Below are 10,259 nucleotides of genomic sequence, written 5' to 3'. Positions count from 1 at the left end.
AATTGTTTGCATTCTTAAATCCCATGTTAAAATAAAAATACCTATGTAATTAATACTGAACTGCATTTGAGGCAAAGAAGTATAAACAATCATGTGTGCATCTCACAAAGCTAAATGCTCACAAACTGTAGTGGCTCAAAGGCCTGTACATGCAGTAGGTATATGTGCAGTTTCATATTTACTTCAAATTATAACCAGTCAAATATGTTGCTCGGATAACCGGTAACCCATCCTAAAACTGCACACACACACACACAAAAACTGATCACTGAAGTAAAACATTTACCTCCAAACCCAAATTCCAAGACCAAGTGGTTGCAAGCCTTAACAAAGTTTCACAATAATTGTGCCATACTGCTATGTGCCCTTCATATAGTTTTCACATGTTATTAACAAAAGGAATTAAATATTTTCAGTTATTGAATAGCTTGCTTACCAAATCACTAATCATCTGATGTGTTCTAACGGTTCATCAATAAGTGCTGAAACAGCAAGCCCCTAACATGTTGCATCTGTTACCCTACCATCTTCTTTTCCTACAGTTTGCATTCACAAGTCCAATGGGAAGTTACTCTCTTATACAGAAAGCAAACTCTTGAATGTCAGATACACAATTTTCAATCTGGAAATGTTCATATGAAGAAACTCACATTAGCCCCTGGTAAAAAAATCTCTTTTCCCAACGAGTAATGAACTTCAGCATTTTGTTATATACATTTGTCTCCTATTTAGTCCATTCCAACAGCAAGAATGAATCCAGTGAGGCGCACAATTTCGTTGGTGCAAGTCACAGAACCAAGAGATGCAAAACATGTTACAATAATCGCTGTTGTACTTGGAACTCTCCTCTTCACTTTTCTTTTTAGTCTTGGGTATTTGGTTTGGATATTCTACATGTACCCTAACTGTGTAAGTAGGAAGTAATGAATACAGTATTTGGCCACTGTATGTTAACACACACTATCAAATATCTGATTGTAATGTTCAAACAGCCTCATAGTGTCTGTTTTAACATGCGACTTGCTTTAACCCAAGTTCTCCTCCTCATTAACATGCTAAGTTATTCCCAACAATGTTTGTAATACAAGTTGTTTAATGCATCTTTTGCATTCTTTCACGAATAAGTATTTTGGTTTACTTTGACAGGGCAATCCCTCTGGAGAATGCAGCTAATACTGTAGGATGGGGCAAGAAAGGCTGAAAAGAAAAAGAAAGTGACTTGATATAAATTCAAAAAATAATTGAAACTTGTGATCTGCAGTTAATAAAAAAAACATAAAAAAGAACGGTCTAGTATTGAGTCTTTATTTCTGCTCAATTCCGTTGAAGATATTAATGTGTTGACATGGCTTTGTCAAACACTCTTTGATATTTTAAATTTATCTAACCTGAACAGTTGTTAAAGAGCGAATCAGATTATGTCCAAAGCCAATCGAGACACATACAAATTACAATGCATGTAGTTAGCACAGAAATAAGTGGAATAATGTTACACATGAAAGACACCCCCTCCTCCCACCCTCGACATGCAAACATAGCTTTGGGCATAAATGAGAATACAATGCTGTTGTTCCTGGTTTATTCAAGGGAAGAATACAGTAGGCTAGGTCTTTTTTTTCAATCCAAGATCCTGTGGAACTGCGGTAGCCTTCGCAGAACTGGTACTTACTACTTAATATAACTGACTGTATAGTCATGTTGTTCGGCCTTGCAGAATGATATAAAATTCCGAAAGTAAACTTTCAAAAATGGTGCAACTTTAAATGGTACAAAAAAATGATTAAACATTGTACTCACTTTGGTGAGAGCTATCTTGACCATTTCTCTCTTCCTCATTTTGTGGTCAGTATTCAAGGGCGGTATAACTGACCTTGTGGAGACTCCAACTGACAGTTCACTGTGCAGTATTTTAAACAGCCTTGTGGAGGCTTAAGAAATGAGGGCGCCCTAGCACTTACATAGCATTTGTTTTTGTTTGTATACATCGTCTGTATACCTATGATGGTCTCCACAAGGGTATCCCTATGGTGACCTTTCTCAAACGTCTCCAGTAGGTTTGTGGTGGTCTGAGAAGTTAGCGGGAAAACTATTTCTTGTGGAGACCTACTTTTTGTCTCCACAAGGATTTGTGTCGCCATAAGGATAGTTGTATGCTCAAATTTGTCTCCATAAGGCACTAAATGTGAAAACATACATACATACATACATACATACATACATACATACATACATACATACATACATACATACATACATACATACATACATACATACATACATACATACATACATACATACATTTAACTCTCACCTATGATTTAATAGGCATATTAAACCTAATAGCTCCTAAAGTGACCGGTAATAAAATGGAACAATATATTTTTCACCCTAATTGCCAAGATTAACGAAAGATGGTGAGCCGTAAAATTTGAGCATCACCTAAACTGCCTCAAGAAACAGAAGAGGTGATATAAAATACCTATTATCTACTACACTCAGGAAATGTGGGTGAGTTTACTCAATTTAATTATGACAATCAATTATAGTTCTCCTCCTTAATGCAGTTCCAGTATTCTCATGAGAGCTCTTAACTTACCCGCAGGACAAATTTCACATTCTTCCATCTGGTACCACCTGGTATGCCACCCTGCATGACAGGGGGTCGGAAGGGGGTGACCCAACCGGACACTCATGACCTGGCGAACAGATTCCACCGGTGCCTGTTTTGTCTGCTCCGTTTGGTGCTCGGACATTGCAACCTGATAAATCAACCGGAAAATTTTAATTAGTATTCAATTCCCTTTCTCAAAAATTCTTCCATTTTATGTTTGTGATACTCCCTCCTTTTTTTATTTAAGGGACAGCTTTAAACATTTCTGATTAATTCCTAGTTTTTTGTTTTTCTTTTGTTTTCTTTGACTCTTTCCTACTTTGTAAAGCTCTTTGAAACGCTGTATTAAGCGCAATATCAATGTAATTTATTATTAATATTAATATTATTATTATTATTACTACTCAAATAACATGAATTTAAAGTCCCTTCGGCAAAGTTAACTAATATGTTGTCATAGTCGCATCAAAACAGAACCCAAACGGCAACATTCTGCTGGTAATATCTCTCTGAACAAAATCCTGCAATTCATATTCTTTTACATAAAAATCCAGGTACTTATGTAAATGATATTGTTATTTCCTTCTTCAAATAATCTCTTAGGTACACAATACATGGCCTCCATGTTTATGCAATTTGCTACTATGATGTCATGTGCATACATCTGCATGGGCATGAAAAAAATAATTGTAGGATTTCACAAACAATGAAAAAAAAAACATGTTCACAGTTTGTCAACAAACTGGGAGCTACAACCCTCTCTAAAGATTCAGTTACAAGATGTTGTTGTCAAGCCAGGTAATTTTCATGTTATCATAAAAGAGGTACATATTGCTTTGACCTGTCCACTGGGAATTAAAATACCAGAGACATATGGCCTTGTCCAATGGGATCGACTTTCAATACAAGAAACATATATGCCTCGCACTTGTTCATTAAGACTTAAATACATATTGAGATATAGTGCTTACAAGTTTTTCACATTTTGATCTTTTGCAACCTCAAATGATTTTGACCTTCTCAGTTAAAAACTAGGCTTCTTTTTCTGAATATGGGGTGCAAGTGTTCTATGTATGAAATTTTGTCCATACCTTTGTAAACAATTTCTAATGTAGACATTTTTAGGATTTTTATTTATTGTTAAATGGCAAAAATATGACCTCTTTTATATTATTCAATTTAATATATATTTTTTTGGTATAATTAGTATGTGTAGCTGACAGAGTTTCATTATTTCTGAAACCTCACAAAGACTGTGTGCACTCACGATGTTATTCCATTACAGCAATCTTCTAAATATGTAGAATGCTTTTATGACCTGGCTTTCAAACCTTTACAATGACTAAATCATACAACATGTTCTTTTATTGGCTTTCATGTTACAAACATAGAACATTATTTAAAAGATATATACCTACGAAGCTTCCATATTTGGTAAAATATTTGTGCCTTCTTTGTTTAAAATATTACAAATGCTTTAATATTTGCAAAGTAAGTTTGGCTAGAGAATGGAAAGAGAATTCAGTTTGTCAAAAACTGGTTTATAGATAATTCTGTGGTTTGTCCCCTTAATTCAAAGATACATGTTTCTACGTCCCTCTGGGTGTGCCTCCCATCGATGAACATCTCACAGCCCCTCCTGTATGCAGGAAGCTACTACTACTACTCAAATAATATGAGTTGTAAAGTCCCTTCGGCAAAAGTTTACTCAGACGTTACCATAGTTGCATCAAATCAGAACCCAAAAGGCAACATTCTGCTGGTAATATCTCTCTGAACAAGATCCAGCAATTCATATTCTTTTACATAAAAATCCAGGTACTTATGTAAATGATATTATTTCCTTCTTCAAATAATCTCTAAGGTTCGCAATACATATCATCCGTGTTTATGCAAGTAGCTACTACTATTACTCAAATAATATGAGTTGTAAAGTCCCTACGGCAAAAGTTTACTCAGACGTTACCATAGTTGCATCAAATCAGAACCCAAAAGGCAACATTCTGCTGGTAATATCTCTCTGAACAAGATCCTGCAATTCATATTCTTTTACATAAAAATCCAGGTACTTATGTAAATGATATTATTTCCTTCTTCAAATAATCTCATAGGTGCACAATACATGGCCTCCATGTTTATGCAAGAAGCTACTACTACTACTCAAATATCATGAGTTGTAAAGTCCCTTCGGCAAAAGTTTACTCAGACGTTACCATGGTTGCATCGAAACAGAACCAAAAAGGCAACATTCTGCTGGTAATATCTCTCTGAACAAAATCCTGCCATTCATATTCTTTTACATAAAAATCCAGGTACTTATGTAAATGATATTATTTCCTTCTTCAAATAATCTCATAGGTGCACAATACATGGCCTCCATGTTTATGCTCTGTGCTACTATGATGTCATTTGCTTACATCTGCATGGGCAAGAAAAAGCAAAAAATGTAGGATTCCACAAGCAATTTAAACAAACATGAACACAGTTTGTCAAAAAACTGGGAGCTACAACCCTCTCTAAAGATTCAAAATTCAAGATGGTGTTGTCAAGCTAGGTAATTTTCATGTTATCATAAAAGAGGTACATATCGCATTGGCCTTGTCCACTAGGAATTTAAATACCAGAGACATATGGCCTTGTCCACTGGGACTTTTGATACCAGAGATCAATGAAACCAACCGCAAAAAAGAAAATCCTGCTGCTAAATAGCTCCCCCATCCCCTCCCACCCTACAAAAGAAGCACTGTTTTACATTACAAGAGATGTAATTATGTGTTATGGTTTCTATGATGTAAATTTCTACAGCTTTTAGGAATGTAATACCTAGACGGCTCCCGTCCCTAACATATCTTGCTGACATTAAGGCCTCAACGTCCACAGATAATGTTCTCTGTTTCACTAATATCAAAAGACCATAAAATTCCTCTAACTAGAACATAGATTAAAGTTGTTGCTCTCCATCAACTTTTGTCAAGTACCATCCATCATTGTCCACACACTATTAAAGTAACACTGTTATGTCTACTGTGTGTGTAAAAGATAATGGGCCAGTTCTGGTTATTGTTGATTGCCTTTCCTCTGTCCTATTACAATTTATAGAAGCTTCTGGTGGTTCATATTAATTTATATACAAGGTAAGGTAATATGGCTTCTAAAGGGATATCGGCACAAGACTACAGTAGGTGAAAGAAGCAGCCATGTATTGCATAAAACTTCATGTTTTTACCGTAACTTGCTCACGATGACCTGCAGCATTTTTTTATACTGCTAACCTTTGCCCTAATTCACGAATAAATTGTTCAAACCTAGCTTATTGAGAATGTGTGCTAAAAAAAAGGTACTTCTGAAAGCGATAGTCTTTACTTCCTTCACACAATCATTTTTCATTGGCTAATACGCTTGGGCTATAAGCCAGCTGCAAAAATATACCAATCAAATTTATATCATGGGTACTCTGGAAGTCATCATTGGCTTGACAGTGGATTATGTTTTTAGAATTGACAATGCATTTTCAAAGTCATTTGTTGCTCTGAGCTGAAATCCTCTCTAAATTGAGTTTGAAGGTAAAAACTCTTGACCAGATGAATAGCTCTTCATAATGTTCTTGTTCGCTTAACAGTAGTCTTATCAAGTGCTGAAGTAAGGTCCAGGTTAGTTCCAGGACATCAAATGTTGCTAATAATGATTTGCATACTTTCAATTCCGGCTTGCACTTGAGTAAATTTCCTGATTCTAGTCTAGTAATCAAGGACTAGCCAATTGACATTGCATTTAAAGTAAAAGGTGTGTAGACTGACTACTCATGTGTTTTAATTTTGGAGACAGAGTGCGACCAGTGGTGATTGGCTATTAACACTAGCAGTCGCTTCAAGATTTTTTATCGATGAAAAATTCTGAGACTCGGGAAGTTTTGATGAGCAGGAAGAAGATTCATTCCATTGGAAAGCTATACAAATCTTATATTTTGTGCTTGATTGCTTAATTACAACTTTTTTTCCAAATGGAAACAAACTGTGCAATAATTTGATTTTCAAGTCGGATTCTTTTGCGTGTGTATGAAGACAGAGCATACCTTGGTGCCGATTCATTCTACAGGTTTATCGGTACACTTCTCTATAAACCGATCAACATTTCCTAATCAGAAGCAATACTACATAATATGAGGCCGTTACCAATACAAGTTTCGACAATCTAGCATTTCCAATTTTGTATCATAGTCGAACAATACATAATGCTCTACCAGCTGAGGGACTGATACTATTGGATAAGTCTTCATAGTCTTCAAAGTCTTCCTAACATTAGTTTTCTCTACCGGTTTCTAACAAAATTGCTAACCAACGGAAGACCCTACAAACGACGAACACCAGAAAGGGGGCAAACTAATACGAAGGTAACTTTGATGATCAACTGGTTGTCAATTAAATGCACTTAACGATCATAACAAGCTACAGCTAACTATAAAGACACATTGTAAGCTGTGGTCTGCTAATATAGGCTATGGTCTACTAATATAGGGTATGGTCTGCTATTGCATGTTATGGTCTGTTACTGTATGCTATGGTCTGCTGATATAGGATATATTGTCTACTGTAAGATTGTAGTTCCGGCAATCTAGGTATACATAGCCTATTCTGACGACAAATAGATATGGAAGATGCCAACAACATCACAATTTATGATTATATTTTGAATTATTCTACATCCAATTATGAATATTCCTCTTATTACAATAATTATTTTCAACATATTATATGGATCCTCAACCTCAATCTTTCCATTTCTTCAGTTTCCCTTATCATGGGACCCCTAGCAATATTTTCTAATTGTATATTCTTGATAACTATGAGTAAACATCCTTCCCTGAGGAAAACATCGCTGAGTGTTTACTTAATGACTCTGTCATTTGTTGATATTTGTTTCTCTGTTGGTGTGGTATTTGACTCCATGTTGTTTGTACTCTTTCATGACAAAAGTATTTACAACGAAATTGGGGCATTTGGTGCATTCAATTATCGTCCGCTTCAAATTCTGTCAGACCTTTGTATCCTTGCAATCTCTCGAGACAGATACCTGGCTGTAAGCAAGCCAATCCAAACAGCAACCGCAGCAAGAAATAGGTTTAAACTTAGATGTGTAACTGTTACAGTTTGTGTTGTATCAGGTGGCGTCATGTTTTGGAACATTACCATGCAGGCTTTCCTTTGGATATTATCCAAAGATATGGGCCCTGGTCTATCTGAATCTGTAATAGCTGTAGAATACACATTGATTAATATTGAGTCGCACATTTTGACACATATTCCGGCTCTGATTTTCCCAGATATCATCACATTGATAACTTCACTAATTTTGACTATAAAAACATACATGATACTGTATAACCCTCTGAGTGTAGGTCAAGTAAATAGAACAGAAAATCTAAAGGTACAGCGAAACTTGACAAAAATGGCTGCTATTAACTCTTCTATTTTCTTCATATGTATAATTTTTTTCGATTTGTATATAATTTACCATCGGTATATTTTGGACTTGGGTTTTTTGTTTTACGACTTTGAAAACCCTTGGGTGTTTCCACTCTTTTATTTATCTTTGTTTAACAGTGGTGTAAACCCAATTGTCTATAACATATTTGGCACTCGTTACAGAAAGGCATTTCTGAAGACATTCTCTTTTTTGTTCTGTTTCAAGAACAGGGACCGACGCAATGACCAAGAATTAAGGCAGATGACTGCATAGCTTAAGTTAACGTAACACTGTGATTTATAGCTTAGCTAAGGGATTGTCTTAGTGGTCTATGACTTAGATCTTTGTACACAAGTCCATGCAAACAGGGAATCTATCTTAGTGTTCAAATTGTATGTATTAGTTTGATAGGCTCTGAACTTTCTCTTATGAAACACATTGGTTCCACTGTGCAAAGACTGCTGCACATCTTTGCACTTGTATAGCAATTTGCAAATTTGGCATTGCATTTTGCGATGCGCTACCAGATAAATTATTTGATGGCATATATAGGACTAGAAGCAACAACCACATACCAGAAGATGTAATAGCTTAGCAAGATCAGAGCTGTCTCAGTCCAGGCTACAACTAAGATCTGAGTACACACAAGCATGCATACATCACAATACCAGCAACACCACATACCAGAAGTTGTAATAGCTTAGCAAGATCAGAGCTGTCTTAGTCCAGGCTACAACTAAGATCTTTGATCACACATGCATGCACACATCACAATACCAGCAACAACCACATATCAGAAGTTGTAATAGCTTAGCAAGATCAGAGCTTTCTTAGTCCAGGCTACGACTAAGATCTTTGTATGCACATGCATGCTAAACATAACAATAGAAGTTAGTTATTGGGCTAAAACTCAAAAAGGACTGACGACATGTTTAATAAATCAAATGAGATCATTTCGTTTGTTATTATTTTCTAAATAAAGTTTCTGTTTTTAATGTTTTTTTTTGTAATGTTAGCTGACTGGACGTGGGTAACAATAATCTCTATCGGTATCAATTTTAAGACCTAATGTAATATCACCACATTGTTTGTAGGTACCTTTAGTTTACCAAGATTTATTCTTTTTTCAAACCTGAACATGTTAATCCTAGCAAGGCCATTATTCTTTCATAAAGAATTTTCTAATGTAAACTTTGCCTTCATTCTTTCATAACGATTTACTGAGGTGAAAGGTTTGTAATTGTTTAATGAATATAAAGGTAAATGGAAAATTATTTCACCTTCATTGTTGTAAAGGTTAGCTGTTAGATATCTACCAATAAACGTTAGACAAATTTATTATTCCTAAAAAACCTCCAAGAGACTGAGCAACATCTCTTATAATTATTTTCTAATTCAAAGAAAATAAAATGGTGATGATTGAATGTATATGAGAATGGTATTAGATTTAGTCTTGTAAATTAATGTTAACTGTTAACTTTCAGTCTATTGTACATGATATCTTTATTACTTTTAGTCAGAATGTTAACTTTAAAAAACTTTATTATTTCTGAAAACCTCACAAAGATTGTGTTCCATCTTCATAGTTATTTTCTGATTCAAATAAAATAAAATGGTGATTATTGAATGTATAAAAGGAACGGTTTTAGATTTAGTATTGTAAATTCATTTTGGCTGTTAACTATCAGTCTATTAATGATAATAATAATCATAATAATATAAGAATTTGTAAAACGCTTTTATCCAGCTTAAAAAAAACACTTCTCTGAAGCGCTGCAGGAGCAAAGTACCCAAGATGGACACAACAGTTTTCAAAGAAATGGATACGCATTCACGAATACGAACGTCTTGAGTTCTTTCTGGAAAGTTGACACATGCTGGATTGTTTGCAGATGTAAGGGGAGACTGTTCCAGAGCTGTGGAGCTGATCTAGCAAAGCAACGTTTCCCATAGGTGGAAGTGCGAACGGTAGAAACAGATAGCATATGGTGTACGCTTCAACGAAGCACCCAGCTATAGGTCTGTGTTCTTGGAGAAGATGTTGAAGGTAAACTGGGGCTAAACCATTCCTTGCTTTGAACACAAGGACAAAAATTTGTATAATTGATTCTGTCCGCAATTCTAAGCCAGTGAAGATCTTTAAGATTTGGTGTTATATGTTGGTGTTTTTTACTCTCGTGACAAG

At 35.2% G+C, this 10,259-nt stretch overlaps 2 protein-coding genes across 8 annotated transcripts in view; one reads left to right on the top strand and one right to left on the bottom strand.

The window, feature by feature from the left end:
- LOC139954973 (TAF5-like RNA polymerase II p300/CBP-associated factor-associated factor 65 kDa subunit 5L) overlaps window positions 1-10,259 on the top strand; it is a 76,829-nt gene that overhangs the window by 30,503 nt on the left and 36,067 nt on the right. Inside the window, exon 5 of one of the 7 annotated variants that reach the window (XM_071955059.1) lies at window positions 9,822-10,253. The exons of 4 other annotated variants lie outside the window; for them this stretch is intronic. In XM_071955059.1, the coding sequence (XP_071811160.1) occupies window positions 9,822-9,826 (5 nt within the window). In that variant the 3' untranslated portion in view covers window positions 9,827-10,253. Of the gene's footprint in view, window positions 1-2,602; window positions 2,940-6,436; window positions 9,796-9,821; window positions 10,254-10,259 lie in introns of those variants that run through there. 2 more of the 7 variants (XM_071955055.1, XM_071955053.1) reach the window with 2 other exon arrangements.
- The window catches only part of LOC139954959 (uncharacterized), a 116,035-nt gene that overhangs the window by 101,581 nt on the left and 4,195 nt on the right, over window positions 1-10,259 (bottom strand). The gene's annotated exons all lie outside the window — the stretch shown is intronic.

Source organism: Apostichopus japonicus, chromosome 17 (genome assembly GCF_037975245.1).
Source record: "Apostichopus japonicus isolate 1M-3 chromosome 17, ASM3797524v1, whole genome shotgun sequence".
Taxonomy (NCBI): Eukaryota; Metazoa; Echinodermata; class Holothuroidea; order Aspidochirotida; family Stichopodidae; genus Apostichopus; species Apostichopus japonicus.
The sequence above is the reverse complement of the archived record's forward strand: the minus strand, read 5'-3'. Positions and strand labels throughout refer to the sequence as shown.